At 48.0% G+C, this 23,979-nt stretch overlaps 2 protein-coding genes across 4 annotated transcripts; one reads left to right on the top strand and one right to left on the bottom strand.

Annotated features, from left to right (window-relative positions):
• Window positions 1-178: 178 nt before the first annotated feature.
• On the bottom strand, window positions 179-2,241 carry dgcr6 (DiGeorge syndrome critical region gene 6). Of its 2 annotated transcripts, none has more exons than XM_079740444.1 (6): window positions 2,125-2,241; window positions 1,926-2,043; window positions 1,630-1,790; window positions 1,439-1,539; window positions 1,082-1,222; window positions 179-901 (listed from the first exon to the last, which is right to left on the bottom strand). In XM_079740444.1, exons 2-6 carry the CDS (start codon window positions 2,033-2,035, stop codon window positions 818-820), a joined length of 597 nt encoding a protein of 198 aa, XP_079596570.1. In that variant the 5' UTR covers window positions 2,036-2,043; window positions 2,125-2,241; the 3' UTR covers window positions 179-817. The 2 variants fall into 2 exon arrangements, with proteins under 2 accessions (XP_079596570.1, XP_079596571.1); XM_079740445.1 differs by having other exon boundaries at window positions 1,642-1,790.
• Window positions 2,242-2,872: 631 nt separating this feature from the next.
• Window positions 2,873-22,403, top strand: rasal1 (RAS protein activator like 1). Of its 2 annotated transcripts, none has more exons than XM_079735568.1 (21): window positions 2,873-3,024; window positions 3,329-3,385; window positions 4,427-4,540; window positions 4,870-4,931; window positions 5,608-5,737; window positions 6,864-6,945; window positions 7,288-7,428; window positions 7,549-7,640; window positions 11,002-11,119; window positions 11,522-11,675; window positions 12,685-12,749; window positions 12,854-12,966; window positions 13,766-13,958; window positions 14,347-14,484; window positions 16,610-16,754; window positions 17,872-18,044; window positions 19,155-19,292; window positions 20,249-20,384; window positions 20,996-21,100; window positions 21,292-21,362; window positions 22,001-22,403. In XM_079735568.1, exons 1-21 carry the CDS (start codon window positions 2,960-2,962, stop codon window positions 22,133-22,135), a joined length of 2,427 nt encoding a protein of 808 aa, XP_079591694.1. In that variant the 5' UTR covers window positions 2,873-2,959; the 3' UTR covers window positions 22,136-22,403. The 2 variants fall into 2 exon arrangements, with proteins under 2 accessions (XP_079591694.1, XP_079591693.1); XM_079735567.1 differs by having other exon boundaries at window positions 20,996-21,116.
• The last annotated feature ends 1,576 nt before the right edge of the window (window positions 22,404-23,979 follow it).

The raw sequence follows: 23,979 nt of genomic DNA, 5'->3' as shown, positions 1-23,979 counted from the left end.
TCCCACTATCGGGGAGCTCCCGTTGCATGATGGGAGCACGCCAATCGAAAGCCTTCTCATTAATAGTAAATGGGAGTACCCCGCCCTGCTTATATAATTATTACGGAGTGTCTACTGTCTACCTATTTAACCCTTTTATCCATTGCATACATACAGACATACAAAAAACTTCAAATCCTTAGGTTGACCAGTATTTATTTTACAAAAATAAGACCCTTGATTCAATGGTTCACTTATATTGCCGCCATCTACTGCCAGGAAAAAGGCCAGCAATCAACGGTTAAAAAAGAAAAACATTTATACACAAATACTTTTAAACAGGAACTCAAATCCATCTGGCAAGGCGTTTCCTTTCGCCACTCACTGACCCATTGGCCTGGTTGTGTACTTTCTTGTCTTGTGTTCTGGTTGACTTCTGTATGGCGCAAGATGAACCAATAGAAAGTTGAATCCCACCAGGACTCCGCTCTGACTCACCAGCTGAACCATTCCACTGAGCGTTGAGGTGAGCTGCACCACCGTGTTCAGGTGAGCTGCACCAGTGTGCTCAGCTGAGTTGCACCACCGTGTTAAGGTGAGCTGCACCACCGTGTTCAGGTGAGCTGCACCACCGTGTTCAGGTGAACTGCAGACTGCCGTGTTCAGGTGAGCTGCAGACTGCCGTGTCCAGGTGAACTGCACCACCGTTCTCCGGTGCATCATGTTACCGATGGGGACACGGTGATGTTAAATTCAAGACCGAATACAACCACCATGCAGTACGTGTGGCTGCCCAGGGAGGAGAGCAGGGCTACGGTGGCTCCACTGGGCGTTCAGCTCAATAGCAGAAGCCTCCCGACTGGGACTCCTTCTGCTGAAGCTTGAGAATCAACTCCAGGAGGTTCATCTGCATCGTTAACTCCTGAAAGGACAGAAGAACATAAAACCGTCAGAGCCAGATCGGTTAGCCGGTGAACTAGCGCCATCTGCTGGACTCATGCCGACAAGTCTGTTTAACGTCCATTTAAACCAATTTCATACGGATTAAGAATTAAACAATTTCCAACGGTTTGAGATTTAAACATGAGGACGGAGGAGCAACCTGGGGATTAGTTGTGATGAAGAATCCGGCCACTCCAGCCGCCTCAAGGGTGTTCTGCTGGTCGATCACCTTCTGATCCATCTCAGCCACTATCTTTTTGTCCATCATCTTCTGTTCCTCTTTCAATCGTACCTCCAAAGCCTTCAAATTAAAATTCAACCGGCACTCTGTCACTTTTGTCAGAAATCAACAACTCCCCCGTTCTACACAAGCCAACCAGATTTAGAGAATGAAGGAAAAGTTTAGTTTATTCTGTAAAACTCATAGTTCCAAACCCTTTTGTAATCTAATACATTAAAGTTAAGGTTAAACAGAAGATCACAGTCATCCCATATTTCCATGTGGCTGTGCCCTCACCTCGAACTCTGCTTGTTGAGTTGGTTTCAGAAGGGCAAGGTTGTGCGGTTTGCAAACCTGCAAGGCAGCTTTGTGCTTCTTCGTCAATTCTTGCTTGAGTGCTAGTTACAGAACAAAAGCACAGAACATGTTAAACCACGCGAAAACATAGACCGTAGCAGTTCCTCTCTTTCGTTGAAACGGGGGCCAACCTTGATGCTCACAATGCAGCTTCTGCCTCTGATTATACAGGTTCCTCTCAGTGAGATGCTGGATGTCTAGCAGCCTCTGCACAATCTCATACACGGTGCCGTCGATGAGCGCCAGGGCCAGGTCACTCAGCGTTGTGTAGGACAGACGCTGTTGAAACGAGCTGTTAATCAAGGAGAAACAAGTCAGCACTGTGATTGCGATGAAGGACTATCGTACATCCATGTAGCCTTCATTAAAATATGATAGTTTCACCTACTTCTAAATATATTTAATTTCTCTGGAGGTTGTAAGTCACCTGGGTAGGTCTTTGACGAGAGTCTGCAGCTCAGATAACAGGTAGTAGTGGCGCTCTTGTTGTTTGGTGGAGTCGCCCTGGCCGAAGGGGGATCCTGACTGAACATCCATCCCCGGCTCTGGAAACACACCGTTAAGTTAGTCACCGGCCGACCAAAATATGAACTAACACAAGCGTGTGATTAGAACAACATAGCTACCTTATTTTGGCCACTGACTAATGAACAGTGTCCCGCATATTTCCGTATTCTGCCAGAATTGAGAGAAGTTACAAGAACATTTCGTAGATGCAAAAGCACAACAGCAAGAGGACCCCGCGCAGCAGTCCCCTTTGCGCCTGTTTAGAATGAATCATTAAATATTTTTTTATTTTCTTATTGTTATTTTTAAATATTTCGAAGACACAGGTTTTATTTTTCGTTGGCTTTTCTTTTTTCGACGTTTATTGTGTTGTTGTCTGTTTGTAGACGTCACCTACACGCCACCGCTAAAACCCTTTCCGGATGATGGACACAACGAGCTGCATTATTCAACACCCCCGCCAGGTGGCGCATGATGTCATGAAACAACGTCTCATCAACTTACATATTTACCATTTAGGATTAGAACAATTAATAGGCGACGTTCATTTCTGCATTGGAAAGGCAATTTATTCACAAGATTCCAAGGTATCCAACATGTTGAACCGACATTTGAGATCATTTGTTTTCATTTCTTTGTTTGTTTGTTTAAATTCTCCTGAAATATACATTTCTGATTATCTTACACTACTACTACTTCGTCAACCACCAACAGGTTAACGGAAAAGATTTGCGCTTCTTCTGCAACCAGTTGAACTTTCCTTCCCTCCACCCCGACCCATTGGACCAGCGCCGCCTCCGCCGCGTGCTGCGCACCGCCTGGTGCGCCGCGCGCCGTCACGCGCGGGAGGCGCGGTGAGATGAAGCTCAGGTGCGGAGACTGAGGGACCGCACTGTTGTCCGCACGGATGGGCGCACGAGAAGAACCTTTTGATAATTAACCATTCTTATTAAAATGGCCAAAAATACGTCTCTTTATTTTCGAATTGTCGAGGGCAGGAGTCTCCCAGCCAAAGACGTGTAAGTTACATTTCACCGGGGTTTTCATCGTTTCTATGTATTAACGTTGATAGATCAAATAGCAGTTCATTAACGTTGTGTAAGACTGACCGTTTGGAGAAAGTATATTTTTAATCGTAGCGGGAATTGGCATTAAATCATCGGGATGATAAATCGTAATATTTACGTACACATGCTACTAGGATATAAAGACCTACATCCAAATCTCAGGGGGGAGCATGTATTTGATGTATGGATGAGTTGGCTGCTACTCTTATGATCGCGTTATTTCACGCATGCTAACACGTCCTTCCCGACATCCCAGGTCCGGGACCAGTGATCCCTACTGCATCGTAAAAGTTGACAATGAAGTGGTGGCGAGGTGAGTGGTGTCCGCTGGTTGATCACTTCAACACTGCGCGTGTTGGCAATTGTGCCACACAATTAATCTCAATTATGGGAACGGCGAGTAGAACAAAATAGTATTACTAAACAATGATATCGCCTGCTGATTATAGGCTATCAACGTCTGGCTTTAGATAGGTGTTGGTTCTGTATGTCTGTCCCCCCACTAGTCTCCCTAAGGCAGGGTTCCCTGCATGGAGTCGTGCCGTGGTTCTTTCCCACAAGGTAATTATGCCTAGTGCACAGAAAACCTGATACTTGACTGGCCTTTAAGACAACCTTGGGTAACCATGGAGAGGATGCATTAATTATTGCAGGGAGTCCCCGTTATGGGGAGAAGGATGGGAGTCAAGGCTGGCGATTTATAGATCACTTCCCAGCCGGAATACTCACCATGTCCCAAAGACTGTATATAAAAAGTGCATTTTCTGCCTCCGTGAATGTTATTTTTAAGCATTTGTATGCACCAAAAACAATACCCCGGGGTGGTTGTTATGCTAGCCGTTGGTGCCTCGCCGGCTTCTTGATTGTGCTATGCAGCCGGTCAGAGCATGACCCTGGTGGGAATCTCACCAAGAAGCATGTTTACTGCGTTCATTATTGGTTTGTTACAATAAATAGGTTTGTCTAAATAAAATGCCAACGTTTCTGTTGTTCAACTGAAGACAGATGCTCCTCACACTACTCTGTAGCCATGAACTGAATCAGATGCACAACAGTCTTTATATAGCCTAGGTCTATGTATGAACAGTCGATTAACATCTAATATGCATGATATCAGTTTGGGACACTGGCAATCTTTACACAGAATAATGTTCCCTAATCCAACCAACTGCTGTCTTTCCTTCACAGGATCAGAACATTAGAAAATAAAATGGGGATGAATTGGAGTGCAGAGAGGAAGAAATTAGTGTAAACTACAAATGCAAAATATAGATAAAAATAAGATAGGTAGTGTGCAGCAGAATGTTTTTAGAGAAAAGCATGATGTTAACATATATATAATATTCTATTTTAGGACGGCCACGATCTGGAAGAACCTGAATCCGTTCTGGGGAGAGGAGTACACCCTCCACCTGCCCATGGGGTTCCACTCGCTGTCCTTCTACGTCATGGACGAAGACACCATCGGGTAACGTCCTACCTCCTGCTCCTGAGTGACGTGGCCTAACGAGTGATAACGGGGGTGTTAGTTAGGACAGGGTTTGGCTCACGTGGTCCGGCGGGTAAGTTATTTACCCTTGATGGATGCCCCAAGGTTAAAGCACTGTGTACAGTCTGACAGCTAGAAAACCAAACATACATCAACAAACATTTCCGTTTGAGATGATAGAATAGGGTTTCTTTAACTTTATTTTATTTAATTAACGTCAAGCCTAATTCTTCAGTTGTTATTCTCACTCTGTCCAATGCAAGGATTCATTTTGGCCGATCTCTAACGTACCTTATTTTTCGCTTCAGCCATGATGACGTCATCGGGAAGATATCTCTCAGCAAAGAGGCCATCGGTTCCCAAGCCAAAGGTAATTCTGGACCAGCTCCATGGGTCTATGTGTACAAGGCTAGCCACATGACCCTGCCGCCCGAGCCCAGAGGTCAAAACAGATTGATTCCCATGACTGAGATAAATAAAGTCTCTGTGATTGAGTAGGACAGATTTTTTTTTTCTTTAAAGCTGACCTTCTGGGAAAGTTACTGAATAATCTGTCACACATCCAATACCTATTTATTTATTTTCTCATGCTCAGGCTCATGCTCATTTCTGATTTCCTTGTGACTTAAAAGATTCTTGTCTGCAGGAACTAATTTAAACAGTCGTGTAGCTATTGAGATGTATTTTGAATCTATGTAAATTAATGCATTTTCTAATGACCATCTTTTCTGGCTGCATTGCTTGCCAATCCATGATTATGTGATGTTATGGATCATAGTCATAAAGGGGAGAAAGCAGGACCAGCTGTTTTTTTCCATGCATAGAGTCTACATGCTTCATACCATCCATGCAAAATATGCAGTTTATCCTAAATGAACTGCCATGTTTCTGCCATGTGCCATGGTAGCTATGTGTGTTTGAAATGGGTGGCCTTCGGTTTTAGACACATTTATAGTCAAAGGATTCCAACTGTCCCACCATTTCCATAAATTCCCTTCACTTGTGATGTATGTTAGAGCGTCTGCATGTGTTGTGATGTGTCCCAGGCCTGGACAGCTGGGTCAACCTGACCAGAGTGAACCCAGATGAGGAGGTCCAGGGGGAGATCCACCTGGGTTTGGAGCTGCACAGAGACACAGAGAAGGTCTGCCTGCGCTGTCACATCATCGAGGCCAGGTAAGACTCTGGCTGTCGGTCCTGTGGCTCTTCAGGTAAACAAGTCCATTCAGTTATGAATACGTACTCAATAGTTATTGTGGATGTTGCATAGTGTCATAAATATTTGACCTGTTAAGCCCTTTGAGACTGTAATGGTAATTAAGGGCTATACAAATAAAATTGAATTGAAAATTTAATTGAATTGCATAGTGTAGGCCAGCCTTTGGACTGTGTCAAATAAATAACATCTGTTTTCTTCAATGAATGGTTTGGTTAAATGTTTATAGCGATAATGTTAATCTCTTTTACACATTTCATACATTTGACTTGGCATTTAAAGTGTGATGACCGAGGAGACATACACACACATATCGCTAAGGTCACATGTACATTATCCATACATTAGTGATTAGTTTTGTGAGAAAGATGCATATCTTCATATATGAGATGAAGTGCATATCCATTTTTCTGATATTTAGACATATACATTTAGCTTAGAGGGATTATATACATGTAATTCATGAGCAGGTACGGTATGGCCTGTTGTTTAAGGATGCCCTTTTGAATTTGGGTTTGAATCAACACCCTTTAGGTGGGATGATTGAGCTAACTAAACGATCTTCCCACTCGTGGTGAGCCATCCATCCAGCAATGCAGCCATTCAGCCAGCCAGCCAGCCAGCCAGCCAGCCTGCGGCCGGGCTGCTCACTCTGAGGAAGAGGCTGCTTGGTGTTTATCGCCGCTCTCACTTTGTCACCGTCATCCTGCCCTCCTCCTCCTCCTCCTCCTCCTCCTCCTCCTCCTCCTCACTCAGCGCTCTCTGTTAGCCCCTGAGTCATGTGACCACAGGCCTCTCCACTCAGAGCTCCATCTGGGAGCCCCCTGCTGGCCCCGCCCCCTCCATTGGGTTGGCTGGGTGCTAGCGAGCCTGTCAGCCGTGGCTTGGCTCTGTGTGTGGGGCCATGATTACATTTAACTAATTTTAAGAAATGTGGTGTGGTGAGTGTTTTCAGCTACACCCCCCACCACCATCCCCATCCCCATCCCCACCACGTCTCTTACTCCTTCACTGCCTTTGGCTCATCAGAGTTGGTGATATTGAAGTAGTGTTGAGTGTTCCTATCCTTTTCCCATCATGCACCAGGGACTTGGCTCCCAGAGACATCTCGGGAACCTCGGACCCGTTCGCCAGAGTCATCGTCAACCACCATAGCGCAGACACCTCGGTGAGCGCTACATGGCAGCTCGTTTGGAAACCATGCCGACGGAGTCGACAGCACTTGTTTCAAATTTAGTTTTGTGTTCTCTCCCTCCCTCCTTTTTGTTCTCCCTTTTCCTAATCTCTCTTTGTCTCTGTCTCCTCCCTTCTCTGCCTTTCTCTCTCTCTATCTCTCTCTCTCTCTCTCTCTCTCTCTCTCTCTCTCTCTCTCTCTCTCTCTCTCTCTCTCTCTATATATATATACAGTATATATATATTTTTTGCATTAATAAATATTCATATGAATGTTGTCTGTTTGGGGAGCATGGAGGTCTTTGTGAATTAATTTTACATGCCTTGACTTCTCAAGATTATCAAGAAGACTCGTTTTCCACATTGGGGAGAAAACCTGGAGCTGGATCTGGAGCTGGAAGAGCTGAGCGACGAGGCCATGGTCACGCTGGAGGTCTGGGATTGGGACATGGTGGGCAAGAATGACTTCCTGGGAAAGGTGACCAGCATCCTGATGACAAGCCATACATGGGATGTCATGCCCTGTCCGGTCTTCCTTCACCGATTGCTCTGGACTGATGGGTTTTGGTCTTCCCTGTTTGTGTTTATCATCACACAGGTTGAAATCCCCTTCGCTTGCTTGCAGAAGACACCTCTGCTGCAGGGCTGGTTCCGTTTGCTCCCTCTGGGGAACAATGAAGATGATGTAGGGTAAGGATTATGGATATGTTTGTCAGTGCAGTGTGTTGACGCTGCATGTGTATGTGTGTGTGCGCCAGACTTTATCAAGAGTGATCTGTCTATGTTGTTTGAAAAACTCATACATAAAAAAATCCTGACCAGCTGAAAACCTCAAAGAAAACTGGGCTCGGTCTGATGGTGAACGAGAAACGCTGTACTCTTAATCCATACAACGGGCAGAAATGTAATCCTTTAGGGCAATAGAGCCTGTCATTGTATGTCCTCTAAAAGAGGTTGTATTTGCCAGGGCTCAGATTATATCATATCATTATGTAAAGGATCCCTTGTTTCTATACCTTTCTCTTGATCCGGGCCGTTTGCTGTTGTGTTCCGATTAAGACGCGCTCAAGGAGAGTTGAGTTGCGGGAGGAGAATGATTGGAACGTGAGTGAGAGCTGGTGAGTGGAGCATTTGTTGTGTTGGATAACGGGAGGCCTAGTTCAGTGTTATCTTAACGATTCGGGGGACAGAGGGATGAGATTGAAATGACAATAGGGAAATAACCGACAACATCAAGGTATCAGAGAGAAATTTCTCCTTGAGCAGGACTAGGTTGGACACAGTAACAAACGGACGGTGATCAAGCAAAACAAGTTATTAATTAATAATAATGAAAAACACAAAACTGTTAGAGGACGTACATAGAAGGGCGTTAATTGGCCCAAAATATTACATTGCAGCCGTTTCGCTGCATAGTTCTCGCTCAATACTGGACCAATCAAAAAAATCATTGTCCACATTAGTCCTACATTGGACCCAAAGCGGTCGCAAAATAGGCTCCAGGTCGAAGATCCCAAAGCTTTCTTTTAACTGGAGACTAGCACTGAAAGCACAGTGGAAACATAGCTACCATTAGGCATTTCTAAACATGCCTTTTCCTGTCAATATCCTTCTTATTGATTGTTAAACGAAAGTTTCAGCATGTCTACTGGCATGCAGGTGGGCTCCAACGGATCACCCACAGACACACAGTCTCAGGATTTTTCTAGATGAGCAGCTGAAGCAGCTCTGATCTTTTTTACCATCTATTCACCATTAACCTAACAAATTGTGATTTGTGTCTCGCCCTTAAGGTCCAAGGTTTTTAAGAGCTCCGATTTTATTCTTAACAATAAAATCAGTGTATATTTTCTAATGATCATTAGTCATTACCATAAAAAAAATCCACATCCGTTAACAGCACAATGCATACATTTTCTGTTTATGGGAAGCCCACAGGCCATCCCTCGGCAGTGACAACACAAAATTTCAGTGTTGTAACTTCACTGAACTGGGATGGTTCACTGTAGTGGGGAATATGTGTTCTTTTTTAGATCACAAAGGCTGGTTTGCATGTTAATATATGCACCTTTTACTGCTTCCTTAAAACAAAAAAGATGAGAAAAGATGCAGATGTTGGAATGTTCAGAGTTGTTTAAGACGAATGGGTTTCATGACTTCTCATAACTTCAAGGTTCTCCATGTAAAATCATACTTGAAACCTTAAGCTAGGCTTTCTCTTTCAGCCAATCAGTGTCGGGTGCTGATAGACCGCAGTCTAACTTGTAAAACAACATGTCTTCTGTGGTTACCTAACTTCTCTCTTTCTGGGTGTTAATCCTGCGTGCTCTCCCATTCTTCTTCCCCCATTAGTATCCCATGATTCATCACAAAACAAAGTATATCACAGCACATGTCTAAGGCCGGGCTCTCAGTTACCTCAGATCATTAACTGTCATTTTACAAAAAGGTGTAACCCTGATTCCTATTGGGTTACTGTTATTCAAATCAAGCCAAACACAGACCACTTACTCCCTCACTAGGCTAAAGATATGGTGGGGTCATGTGATACTTGGGTAAGATGGACCCCTGACCTATTGGTCTGAGGGGGATCTGTCGTTAGGCCGTGCAACGAGGGAAGGGCCCCTTAGTGCTGATACCGACCCCTCAGCTGCTCCGAGGATCAATGGCCTTAAGAACAAAAGGGGGTTAGAGACAGAGGGAGCAGGGAGGAGGATGAGAACAGGATGAAGGGGAATGCACATACATTGTTTGATCAACTCCTCCACAGTGGTGGGGGGATAGAGACAGAGGGTTGGCAGGAAGGTGGATTAATAACAGGATGAAGGTGAAACATATTTATCAACTAAAACTGGGGGTCAGAGTAAGGGATCAGGCAGAGAGGGGCGTGAGGGCAGGGAAAAGGTATCATAAACTAACAGTGGGGGTCAGCCACAGAGCAGGGAGGGGGGGAAAAGACCATGAGGCGAAACCCTATCTAGCTGTTTAAAGATTAATACATTCCCCACCAGCAGCCATATTGATGGTCTTGTGAAGAAGCTTAAACATTAACCTGACCAGATGCTTCACCGAACGGAGCTCAGATCTTCCCTAGATAGGACAGTGGTATCGGGGATAAACTAGGGTCATGCGATGGGAATCACAGCCTTGAGTCCCAAATGTGGAAGTTGTATTAGTGATTAAAACGGGGAAATCTGATGTCGTATGTAAGTCAAATAACAGACCCTGCATATCTGCTGATGATTGAAGTTGTATCATTACTTCCACGCCACTCTTTACCAGAGGGAGCTGGCCTTCACTAGGACTTTATTTACAAGGCCATTCTGTGACAGCTCACTCATTACTTCTGCAACCTTTTTAGACCCAGAGGCTGTTCACAGTCTAAGGGCACTTACAGACTAGGGTATAATGATTGCATTGTTTTAACAGTCCCTAAGGCAAAGAAAGTTTGCCAAGAAAGCCACCCAGTTTTCAGGCCTGCAGCGTGGAATGAGCTATAAAACAGGGTTAGACTGAGAGAATCTGTCGCTCCGACAGAATTTGAGTCAATCACCAAAGCTGTGATTGACAGTAGGCTGGACAATGTAACACTACTGCCTTGTTGTTCTTGCTTCTATGGCAGATACAATTATTTAATGTGTAAAATGATGTGCTGATGTTGTTGAGTTAATTCTTTCTTTTCATTGCTTCTATGCTGCTGCTGTCTTGGCCAGATCTAAAAAATAAATGGATGTAAAATCTGCAAGAGACCAACCTGGTTAAATAATAAAATGCTTGCACCAGATTTCTTAAGAAATGTGCTTGAAAATTGATTCCATGTCTTTACTTGAGTTTGGCGTTGAGTAAACCTATGGCAATATTTAAAATGATTTCACAATAAATTCGCAAAAAACACTTTCATTCCACTAGTCCTTGGTGCATAAACACCAGCTGCCGAAGACACATTTAGTGACTGATTCACATATGTCTCACCTTCTGTGTGTGTATTTGTGTGTGTGTGGGTGTGTGATCTTGTGCATGTTTGTGCGTGTCTCCCTGTCTCCCTGCACAGTGGTAAATTGGGGGCGCTGCGTCTGAAGGTGCGCTTGGTAGAAGATCGCATCCTCCCTTCCATGTACTACCAGCCCCTCATGGACCTGCTGGTGGAGTCGGTCATCTCTCCCACAGAGGTCCGCCTCACCTTCACCCCGTCTCCATCTCCATCCTGCCCCTTATTTACTCTGTCATCGAAGCATCACACCTCCAGTGTCCTCTCTCTCTGTCTCTCTGTCTCTGTCTCCCTGTCTCTCTGACTCTCTGTCTCTCTGTCTCTGTCTCTCTGTCTCCCTGTCTCTCTGACTCTCTATCTCTCTGTCTCCCTGTCTCTCTGACTCTCTGTCTCTCTGTCTCTGTCTCTCTGACTCTCTGTCTCTCTGTCTCCCTGTCTCTCTGACTCTCTGTCCCTCTCTCTCTCTCTCTCTCTCTCTCTCTCTCTCTCTCTCTCTCTCTCTCTCTCTCTCTCTCTCTCTCTCTCTCTCTCTCTCTCTCTCTCTCTCTCTCTCTCTCACCATCACCCTCTCCCTGCCCCCCAGGTGGAGGAGAGCAGCCCCCTGACCATGCTGGAGGAGGTGACCACGGTGGAGAGCCGGCAGGATATTGCCATGACGCTGGTGAAGATCTACCTGGGCCAGGGTCTGGTGGTGCCCTTTCTGGACTACCTCAACACCCGCGAGGTCTATCACACCTGTAAGACCCGGCCAATCAGGACAGAGCCACTAGCCGTCACTTGCATGACTTAATGTGATTTGGTTATGATCGATCAATTAAACGAGATGTACCACCGACTGCTACATGAAGTGGACGTCAAGTCCCTGTAGCACCCCGCCTCCAAACATTAACCTTCACACAAAGCAGAGAACAATGGCCCGGCATAAGTGAGATCTAAGTTGGTCCGCATGAATCAGGGCTGGCTTGCGTCAGTGTGGGGGCGACCCATCTGTTTGTGTGCTCTTGTTGCTCGCAATCCAACGGCCCTCTTAACAGTTCTCCATAATTCACTCTTAGTTGCCGTCGGGGTCTCTCGACGCCTTAACCTTGGTGTGTGTGTGTGGGTGCCCATGCCCAACAGCGCTATATTTACCAGCCCCAAGGCCAATCGTGCCCTTTCTCCACAGTAATTGCGTAAGTTTGTAAGTAGCCATTATTCCTGTTTTCTTTGTGGCCTGAACCCATCCAGCAGCATGGCTGTGGAGTTAACACTTGCACTACGCCCGTCTCTGGGATTTGTCAGTGCTGCTTAAGATAATGAGCACAGTTACCCAAGTTTCCATAGCAACGGCACATGATCTAAAGCGTAGCGGTTTGATCATAAGATCAGAATAGCTGGTGGGAGGTCCTCAGATGAGGGGGGGGGGGGGGGGGATGCAACAATAACATAATGCCAGATATACATTTTTTTCCAATGCTTCTGAACGATCAGGAAACAAAACCACAGTTGTCCTTCTTCTGTATTCTAGTGTATTCTCTGACTGTGTTGGTTCCAGCCCTCCCCTCCATGGACAGATCAATACCTCCACCTTGAAGGCTTTGGGTAGCCTGGCAGCAGAGAGCTGCCTTATTGAGGGTCAGCCTGACCGCTGACGAGACACGAAGATCCCAGACCCTCCACAGCACAACGCCCCAGGGGACAGACTGTCTGATGTGGAGAGAAAAATAAAAACATTTCTCTTTGTTTTTCTATTTTCCTCGACAACAGCGGATCCCAACACCCTTTTTCGATCCAACTCGCTCGCCTCCAAAGCTATGGAGCAGTTCATGAAGGTATCCCTGATTACCTTGTTTAAGGGGATGGAGGTTTAGCCTCTGAACTGTAGTCCAGTGTATTGCTATAAATATGTGTTGTATACATTATTTTGTGTCGACAGGCTGTTGGCATGCTCTATCTGCACGAGGTGCTGAAGCCCATCATCAACCGAGTCTTCGATGACAAGAAGTATGTTGAGTTGGACCCGTGTAAGATCGAACAGAACCGCTCCAGGTACGTTACTGTGACGACAACCGCTTACTAACCATCAAATTCCCAGGACGGTTGATTTTCTTTCTTAAATGCATTACCGTGCATTTACCCAAACGTGTGATGATGTGCAACTCACTTATCTGAATCGAGTCATTTATTCACTTTCAACAAAATATTTAATGCAAGGTAACTATGTGCTTGAAATCGAACTGAAACAGTTGCACAAGAACGGCTGAACCGTAGGGTGTGCTGTGATCAGTTATATACACTCTTGGCTCGACGCTCGAACAATGGGAATCCTTTAAGTTACGTGTGCCAGCGTGACATCCTCACACGAGTGGGGGAGACCAGCAGCTGGAAGGGGACTCCTCAGTGTGCCGGCCCCCCGCAGGAACACGTCGATGTGAGCAAATGGAAAAAGGAATGTAAGGCGGAGGGGAGGCGGTTGCTTGGCAACTGGCATTCCCCCATCTCCCACCAACCCCCATTCCCCCCGCCCTCCCCCTGAGATGCCTGTCTATGACACAGGGAAATCTCTGGATACATTATTTGACTACCCTGGCAGTGTAGTTCCTACTTGTGTCCTTGGCAGCACTAGTGTCCACGGGTTCACATCTCTGTGTGCATAACAACACAAACCACCTGTCAAGACCAATGTAATGACACAGCAGACCTCATCACGAGTCCTCAACAATGTACCGACAGATCCTGGTAGCACCGCAGGTCCTCAACGATTCAGGGGTTTGATGGCTCCTTCTCTTGTGTCCCGCCCCCCTCTTCCCCTCCCCGTCTTCCTGCGTTGTGGCTCCGGCCTCTGGAGGCGGATCTCCTTCAAAGGGGCGGTGTCGGAGGCGGAGGTGCGTGACAGCAGCGTGGAGATGCTGCAGGGCTACCTGACCAGCATCCTGCAGTCCATCGTGGCCTCCGTGGACCAGTGCCCCCCGGTCATGAGGGTGGTCTTCAAACAGCTGCACAAGAGGGTGGAGGAGCAGTTTGTCCAGCCGGAGAACGAGGTGAGTGGGACCCCGGGGACCGATTCAAAGAGGAAAGAGATGGCCTTGCATAAAGGCAACGTGCTGAAGCATGTTCTTAAACCATGTCCATATGGTCTATATGATCACCAAATGGATGTTTACATCCTTAACATCCTGTTTCCCTTATCTACCATTACTACACCTATAAAAAACATCTACACAATTATATACATTATATAGACATGGTTATACAAACTTGGCCTGATCAAAATCCTGCCCTTATTTTGTCATCGAATCATAACACCTCCAGTGTCCCCTCTCTCTCTCTTTCTCTCTGTCTGTCTGTCCGTCTCTCTCTCTCTCTCTCTCTCTCTCTCTCTCTTTTTTTGGCCTGATCTCCCACCGATGAATCCCGTGGTCTCCACAGGACGTAAAGTACCTGGCCATCAGTGGGTTCTTCTTCCTGCGTTTCTTCGCACCTGCCATCCTCACTCCCAAGCTCTTCCACCTGAGGGACCAGCATGCAGACACCCGCACCAGCCGGACCCTGCTGCTGCTGGCCAAGGTACACACACAAACACACACATGCACGCATACAAGCGCGCCCATAACCACTCACGCACACACACACACATGCATGCAGGCATGCAAACATACACATACATACAAACGCACACGCACGTCTATCTTATCTAGCCAGATAAAGTGCTCCATTTTCAGGTGAAAACCGGCTCTAGCAATTAGCCGTTTTAGCAATTAGCAGCAGGAGTGCATGGGGCTCCCTGCATGAATGGCCACAAACTCACACACACACACACACACACACACACACACACACACACACACACAAATTATAACAAGCATTACACAAGTACAACTTGATTACGTCTAAAACATGAATAATATCCAAATATGTGAATTTGCATTTGTATAAATAATTGCTCCCATCTCTCCCGACTGTGTGTGTCTCCGGATGAGGCATTGTTAACACCACGGAGAGTGTCAAACACTGCTAGAGCTGAGCAGCTTCCGCTGTTGATTAAGCTGTCTATGATCAGGGTTATTGTCATACAGTGGTAGACTTGAATGCTCTAGTGAAGTTACTTATCAAACATTTTAAGATCCTCTGACAAGGGAATGATTCATTCATCTTTATTTACATTAACCCGATGTGTAGGCACAGATATCGATGAAAGAAAGAACGCCAGTATCTGCATTATTTGAACACGACTTATGACCTATTGTCCTCCTCTTATAAGGAGAATCAATGACATAATGGTCTCACTATGACATGTTGTGGATATTCAGGTATCGGATCCAATCTCCTCAACTGACTTATTTTCATAAAGTCTTCCTGATACAAACCAGCTTTGACTCTGCTGGCCACAGCTCTCTGTGTTTGCTGAGGGCCCCTCTCAAGTAAGAAACGTTGACTCAAATGCATCAAATTTAGGTCAGCTTAAATCAAGCACACCTTTTTTCGGTAAAATCCTTTCGCTTCCTCATTGCCGGGCTGTGTGGCCGGCAATGAGTCAAAGCTGGTTTGTATCAGGAAGGCTTTATGAAAATAAGTTGGTTGACGAGATATGATCCAGTACCTGAATATCAATAACATTCCAGGCTATGAGGAAGCTAAAGTATTGTATCTTTGTCCTTTGAAAGAATAACGATGAATACTGCAGCTTCCTCATAGCTGGGCTGTCCCTGGTGTCCTCCAACACTGGCACCTTGACAAGGAAAGAAAGAAAGAAAGAAAGAAAGAAAGAAAGAAAGAAAGAAAGAAAGAAAGAAAGAAAGAGAGAGAGAGAGAAGGAGGCCCTCTTGTTTACCCGTGGGCTCTTGCTCGCCGCTCGCTGATTGATGTGATGCAGTGTCCCTGGTTCTGAAGTCCCGTTGCCATGCGTCCTCCACGGAGATGGCAAGCGGGCTATTTATACCCCCAGTGTGCAGCGGCGGTGGGCGGGGGGGGGGGGGGGGGGGGGGGGGTCCAGTCCACGGTTCAAAGGGCTGCATCAGAGAGAGGGGACTTCCTCCTGGCCCTAGACAGGTGGGGGCTGGACAAAGCCCCACAGCAGGCCTGACCCGCGGGGTGGGGTGGGGGTTGGGGTGGGGGTGGGGGGGCACCGTCTGATCTTGAGGGCCCACCTGCAGTGCTTGGGGGACAAAAGGTTCACACAGCATTACAGCATCATTCAGCTGTCAGTTAGCAACATGTCAGGCCCCCCTTATACCCCTTGAGGGGACGTTCCCCCTCGTAGAAGCTGAAACATTTAGACGCTTGGACAGTTAAGTGAGATTTACTGAGCACTTTGATGTGAGAAAACAAATGGATTGCTAGCACTGCCACTTATACAAAGCAAATGACTAACCTTGTATCTTATTACAATGGCTGTTCGATTAAATTGTTTAAGATGTATAACCTTGAAAACGTGTTATCTATAACTCTTGATACCCTTTTAACTCCCAGTCCCTCTGCATCAGACTGGCTTGTGTGTCTTTGTTCTGGCGTTGGTAACATGGATCAGACGGGTTTGTGTGTCTGTGTTCTGACCAGGCTCTGCAGAGCGTGGGTAACCTGGATCAGACTGGTTTAACCTGGATCAGACTGGTTTGTGTCTCTGTGTCCCACCAGGCCCTGCAGAGCGTGGGTAACCTGGATCAGACTGGTTTGTGTCTCTGTGTCCCACCAGGCCCTGCAGAGCGTTGGTAACCTGGGCCTGCAGCTGGGTCACGGCAAGGAGCAGTGGATGGCACCGCTCCATCCCATCATCCTCTGCAGCGTGGCGTCCGTCAAGGACTTCCTGGACAAGCTGATTGACATCGACCACGACGGCGGTAAGAGCGATCCCTCAGCAGGGTGAATAAGAAAGGAGAGCAGGTGTAGGTGTACCGGCGGCCCACCCTTGATGCTAATCTGCCACCTGCCAGGTGCTGCACGACGCCCGGGTAACCAGGAACAATACACCGCTGGTGAAATATTCATAACTGGCCGGAGGCGTAAGAAGCACGCTCATAAGACGGGAGCAGACGCGGCCGACAGACCGTAGACCTGAGTAGCGTTGCCAAACCGAAACACACGCCAACAAACGCAACGCTCATCAGCACCCGTACACCGCCATCTTGCTCCCCTGCTTCCTGTGTGATGGAGTGTGTGGCTGGGATAGCCCAGGCCGTCTGAGTTGTGTTGTTTGTTACTCTGTGCACCCCACCCCCACCCACTTTAAAGGCCAGTTTGACATTTAGTGCTCTTCAGATGGATTTGTGTCGCTGGCTTCTGTCTCTTTGAAGGTGTGTCTGATGTTATGATGGGAGAAAGAAAGGTTAAGGCTAAGTTAAGCAAGCGAGGTGCTAAAAATAAGGAAATGTGTTGATGCCAGTGTGCATCTTGCCTCTGTTGTTGTTTGATTGGTGTACAGAAGTACAGCTATTGCTCCACCTTGTGTTTACTTTGATACATTTTGATTAGTTTCACTGTTTGTTTTTCGTCTTTCTCTTTCACTGCCTTTGGCCGAAATCCATCAGTCTCTCTCCACCCTCCCTCTCCACCTAGGGTACTTTTCTGGGCTCAACACAGGACACAGGGTGGTGATGTTGAAGTCCAGTTTATTGTAGCGGGGGCAGTTAATGAGCATGACACGGTTGCTCCACTGCCTTGCCGGAGATCTCTCCCCGAGTGTGTGCGGTGATGGCCGGTTTAACCCGTGCTCTCTTATTACTCAATGTCTTATAAGGTGTGCAGCCTCACCCAGCCCCAGAGTCCAATCAGACTCAGCCAGGTGAGGCTGCTTAAACCAGCCATCCTCCACACACACTCCCACACCGGTACACACTGCCATGGTTGCAATTGTGAAAGTTCCCAAGCACACATAGAATAAAGTAAAGCCATGAAACAGTAGGCTTTACCATCCCTCTCCTCCTCCCCCCCCCTGCTCCTCGCCTCTCCGTCCCCCAGTCTCCGAGGGGCCCCTGAGGGCCAGGTTCCTCCCCTCGGTCACCGTGAAGGAGGGGTACCTGCACAAGCACAAGGCTGAGGGCCCGCAGCTCTTGTCCCGCTTCGCCTTCAAGAAGCGCTATTTCTGGCTGACCAGCGAGACCCTGGCCTACGCCAAGACGCCCGACTGGCAGGTAGGAGCACGCAGAGGTGCCAGAAGATGGGGGGCTGCTCTACTGCCGCTGTACCGCAGTGTTGACTCTCTTAAACCGATGTGAATGTTTAAATATGATTTTAAACATCAATGTTTTTTGTTGATAATGTCTAAGGTGACTATAATTTTTTATTAATTGAATAGTTTTACTGTAGCTTTTAGGATCCGACTGACTTTCATCTATATGAAACGATACTTATGACCCCCCCCCCCCCCCCCTACATTCGAACAGCGTGGTTAGTGTCCTGGGGAAAGGCTTTGTGGACGTAGAGTACGGGTGACAATGCTCTCTTCCTCCCTGGTACCTGCTATGAAATCACCCATCACTGTCCGACTGAAATCACACCAGTGATGGGGATTCGCTGTGAGCAGAGGATTCAGTTTCTGTCAAAGGTTCGGAGGTCACCTCCTCTGAAGGGTCCTTTGGCTGGTTCTAATCGGTCCGTCGGTTCTCCCGTCTCCTGGAGGATGATTAGATCAGAACTCATCACCCCGTGGTGACCAACCCTGTAATGATCCCCTGTCTCTTTCACCAGACACAGAGAGAGAGGGGGGGGGAGTTGGAGGGACAAAGAGAGAGGGAGGGAGAGTTGAGAGGAAGAGAGAGAGAGATTGAGAGTGGGACAGAGATACAAAAGACGGAAAACCCAGCAAAAAGGCTTTCAGCCTCGTCCCGCTTTGTGTGACTGGAATAAAGGCCTGGGTTAATTGGGGGCTAAAGATATTCATGCTAACATTGTAAACCAGATTGGAAACAATATTCCAACCCTCCTCCTCCACCGCCATCCACCTCATCCAGTGATGCAAGCTCCCCATTTGAGGTGGCTGATTTACACTTGAAAGTATCCCTGTATCCGCGCTACAGCCACCAACCCCCCTCTCTTTCCCCCGCCCCTCCAACCGGCTCTCTGCCAAACTGTTTATCATTCTGCATCACTTTACTGTAATGGTAGAAATGATGCACCAGGTTGACTTTCGTTCCTGTTCCAACCGCGACCCTTTTAGATCCACTCTGGCGTGAAACAGCGGCAGCAGCAACCGAGGCCGCCGGCGTTAATTGGTGGAGCTGTTTGTGTCTGAACCGTTGCAGGTGCGCTCCTCCATCCCTATTCAGCGTGTGTGTGCAGTGGAGAGGGTGGACGAGAACGCCTTTCAGCAGCAGCACGTGATGCAGGTCATCACCCAGGACAACGACGCACAGCTGCACACCATGTACATCCAGTGCAAGGTAACCGTCACATTGTCTACATCCAGTGCCGATACCTGTCACACCATGTGCATCCAGTGTAGATACCCAGGTAAGGTAAGATAAGGTGTGGTAACACTAAGAGGGTAAGAGTACAATGAGAGGTTACTTTTTGGTCATTGACTTGCTCTGTACTTTAATTCATGAAAAGTGTGAGGCTTTTATCTCACTTTAAGATTGAAAACAGATTTGGTATTTAATTGGAAAGGGTCATTGTCAACATTCTAGGTTTGTGTTTAGGGCAGCCCTGACCATGACTGTTCTGAATCCATACCTCAACCTAAAAGAAAAGGGGAGAGTATAAGCAAGATTCCATTTTATTGAGCATGTGCTCGCAGGAACGCCACAGCATATTCTTGCTGCCTTAAAGGAACGACACAACATATTATTCCTGCCTTAAAGGAACGCCACAGCATAACAGGAACGCCACAGCATATTCTTCCAGCTTTAAAGGACCAGCACAGCATATTCTTCCTGCTTTAAAGGACCAGCACAGCATTTTTTTCTGCCTTAAGGAACACCAAAACTTATTTCTACCATGATTGCATCATAAACATACCAAGAACCTGTTAACTCATACCCGTGACACCCAACATGGGCCCCAGCGCGCCAGTGTGTGTGGCTCTGGATTTATAGAGGGATGTGGGAGACAGGATGTATCTTTCCCCTGTGGCTCATAAGAGAGGATGCGTCTTTAAAGAAGAGACTGAGAGAAGGGAGAAGGCCCTGCTCTAAACACACGCACAGACCTGCGTAGAAGGGTTGTCTCCCATCACACTGTGTGTCTTGTGAATGGATCTTTGTGTGTGTTTGTGTGTGTGTGGCGTACATGCCCCGGCTTATACGTACACGTGTGTGTGTGTTTGTGTGTGTGTGGCGCACATGCCCCGGCTTATACGTACACGTGTGTGTGTGTTTGTGTGTGTGTGCGCGTGTAGAATGTGAACGACCTGAACCAGTGGCTGTCGGCGATCCGGAAAGCCAGCATCTACAACGAGCGCATGCTGCCCTCTTTCCACCCGGGGGCGCATCGCAGTGGCAAGTGGAGCTGCTGCCTGCATGCGGAGCGTGGGGGTGAGAGGCCCCCGAGGGCCCCCCCCGCCGGGGGCTGCATCAGATAGCTATTCTTACCTTGGTTTGATCAGCTGTGGCTGCTTGTGTGTTCATCTATTTACCGTCAGACTATTTACCTGTTTAGATGCTTTTATCGCGCAACGTGGGGAAAACATGTGACATCAAAGGTGTAACCTCAAAGCAAACCTATCTCACCAGTATCAAGCTAGTATCACTCTGTATCACCCTGCAGCCAGTGTCACCCTGGTCGAGCTCGTCTCTGCCCCTTGGGCGGAGAGTAGCTCTGGTTTGATATTGGTACTGGTTTTCCCTGGTTTGCTACTGGTGGGATACTGGTTTGATACTGCAGTTTGTACAAATGCTCGCATTTGTACAAACTTGTCAACAAACAAACTCAACATAAAGCGTCATGTTATGAGCGGGCAGCAGTGTTCAACTGTTGTGTGCGTGTGTGTGTGGTGTGTGTGTGTGTGTGTGTATGTGTGTGTACGTGCGTGTGCGTATGTGTATGTGTGCGTGTTTGTGTGTTGTGTGTGTGCGTGTGCGTATGTGTGTGTGTATGTGTGCGTGTTTGTGTGTGTGTGTGTGTGTGTGTGTGTGTGTGTGCCCAGCCCTAGGATGCAGCAGAAGCCACTCAGCTGTGACCCTTGGGGACTGGAGCGACCCCCTGGACCCCGACGTGGAGACCCAGACCATCTACAAGCAGCTCCAGCAAGGCAGGGACAAACTCGGGTATTAAGTGGGGCCGACTCTTGAGAGACGCCATTCTTGTGCTCACTGCCACAGGGTCCTGTTGCACGTCGATCCTAGGACTTGTGAACCACGTTAATGCCCTTGAAGGTTTTCAGGTTGTTTTGATGAGTTCCCGCTCAGGAGGTCACTTTGGGTTATCCTACGTTTTCTGCAGGAAAAAGTATTTGGACCCGGCAGCCGGCGATACGGAGGAGGAGAAGAGAGCCCGCTCTGCTGAGGATCAAGGTCAGAGCCGGGTGGGGGCCCATTTCGGCTCCAACTGGCCTAATGTGTTACAGCACTACTTCTGGGGGTTGGGAAGGGGTCAGAGCCTGGGCTGGGAAACAGGAACTGCAATGCTTTGTTTCCTTTCTCGTAAAGGAGATATTCTACCAAAGAGAACATTAGTTTGAGTGGATGAAGCTTTAGCAGGGGGTTTTGTATTTTGTGTATTACAGTATTTCTGGAGTGGCCGCCCTACACAGTGTTGGTTTGAAACTTTTACAGCTCCTGAGATATCACCACCCTAACTGCTCTGCCATTCACACCACTCAGGTCTCTTAGTAGCTGAGTTCCCTAGCTGGCTAGATAGCTTACAGCCAAAAGCTATCTTACTCTCTCTCTCTCACTCTCACTCTCTCCATCTCTCTTCACATTAACGTCCACCCTCTCTCTCTCTCTCTCTCTTTCTCTCTCTCTCTCTCTCTCTCTCTCTCTCTCTCTCTCTCTCTCTCTCTCTCTCTCCTCACAGTAACATCCCCTCTCTCTCTCTCTCTCTCTCTCTCTCTCTCTCTTCACAGTAACATCCCCCCTCTGTCTCTCTCTCTCTCTCTCTCTCTCTTCACAGTAACATCTCCCCTCTGTCTCTCCCTCTCTGGTCCCAGGTGGTGCAGGCTGCAGTGTTGGTCCTCAGAAGTGCGGCCGTGTGCTGGCAGAGCGGGTGCTGGGCGTTGTGGTGGACCTGGAGCTGGCCCACGCCACCTTCCAGCGCAGGGAGAATGAGGAGGAGTCCGGCCTGATCCTCTCACCCTAGACCAGGAGGAGGAGGAGGAGGAGTCCGGCCTGATCCTCCAACCCTAGAGCAGGAGGAGGAGGAGGAGGAGGAGTCCGGCCTGATCCTCTCACCCTAGAGCAGGAGGAGGAGGAAGAGTCCGGCCTGATCCTCTCACCCTAGAGCAGGAGGAGGAGGAGGAGGAGGACACCGGCCTGATCCTCTCACCCTAGAGCACCAGGCCCTCCTGCTCTAGGGCGTGAGGGGCAGGGAGGAGGAGGAGGCGTCCAGCGTGAGGAGCAGGGAGGAGGAGGAGGAGGAGGAGGCGTCCAGCGTGAGGAGCAGGGAGGAGGAGGAGGCGTCCAGCGTGAGGAGCAGGGAGGAGGAGGAGGAGGCGTCCAGCGTAAGGAGCAGGGAGGAGGAGGAGGAGGCGTCCAGCGTGAGGAGCAGGGAGGAGGAGGAGGAGGAGGCGTCCAGCGTGAGGAGGAGGAGGAGGAGGCGTCCAGCATGAGGAGCAGGGAGGAGGAGGAGGAGGCGTCCAGCGTGAGGAGCAGGGAGGAGGAGGAGGAGGCGTCCAGCGTGAGGAGCAGGGAGGAGGAGGAGGAGGAGCAGGCGTCCAGCGTGAGGAACAGGGAGGAGGAGGAGGAGGAGGCGTCCAGCGTGAGGACCAGGGAGGAGGAGGAGGAGGAGGAGGAGGCGTCCAGCGTGAGGAGCAGGGAGGAGGAGGAGGAGGCGTCCAGCGTGAGGAGCAGGGAGGAAGAGGAGGAGGAGGAGGCGTCCAGCGTGAGGGGCAGGGAGGAGGAGGAGGAGGAGGAGGCATCCAGCGTGAGGAGCAGGGAGGAGGAGGAGGAGGAGGAAGCGTCCAGCGTGAGGAGCAGGGAGGAGGAGGAGGAGGCTTCCAGTGTGAGGAGCAGGGAGGAGGAGGAGGAGGCGTCCAGCATGACCCTCAGGCCCTAGAGCAGGAGGGCCGGGTGCACATGGTGTTAGGAGACGCCTCGGAGAGGTGTTTGATATTTTGTTGCTTGTGGTTGCCAGGGAAACAGGAGGAGCCAGAGGAAGTGTGAGATGTTCTTTCCTGCTTCCTGTCGTGTGTCGAGTGTGTCGCCCTCATCTGAACTCTGACGTCAGTGTGACTGACTCCCCCCCACCCGAACGCTCCCCAATGTTGATGAAACAAATACAAACGATTGTATTGATCTGGGATCAGTAGAAGGGAAGCAATGTATGGCACGTCCTGGTTGATGAAATGTGAACGGTTTTGTCTGTTGGGAAGCTGAACTGAGATCGGTCTCAACATTTGTTTTATGCAATCGGCTCATTGGAGTGTTTCATCCAGTACCTGAATGTATGGCTTTCCTGAGATGGCTTCTGTTCTGTTGGGTTTATCTTTGGTATTTGCTGTGACCGTTACTACGTCACACAGCCATTCCACGGTCGGTCGTGTTCCCCTAAAGCGAGCATGTTTATGAAGTACATGCAATGGTTTGTTATTATTCTACAGAAAATATGTCTTCAACTAATACAGTGAGGACTTAGCTTTTGCCAAGGGCAACTAAATTAAGATTTGTGATATTCAAGCTATTGTATCAGTGAAGTTTAACTTTATATTTTGGTATTTATTATTTTTATATAATTTTCTTGCATTTCAAGGTATTTGAAGGTATCTATATTTGAAATTCTTCTAAAGTAATATGGGTAACATTTACCTACTAGTACATATTCAGTGTGGGAAGAGAAACATTCACTAACTAGAGATAGGGGTCATTCCTTGGTGCCATTTGTAATTGTCCCAAAAAGTTTGAGGCAAAATTAGAGGTGCCAAAGCGGTTTCTTCTTCCAAATATGTCATATCACACGTAATTTTCAGTTATC

Source organism: Pollachius pollachius (genome assembly GCF_949987615.1).
Source record: "Pollachius pollachius genome assembly, chromosome: 1".
Lineage (NCBI taxonomy): Eukaryota > Metazoa > Chordata > Actinopteri > Gadiformes > Gadidae > Pollachius > Pollachius pollachius.
This window is presented reverse-complemented; position numbering and strand designations above follow the sequence as displayed.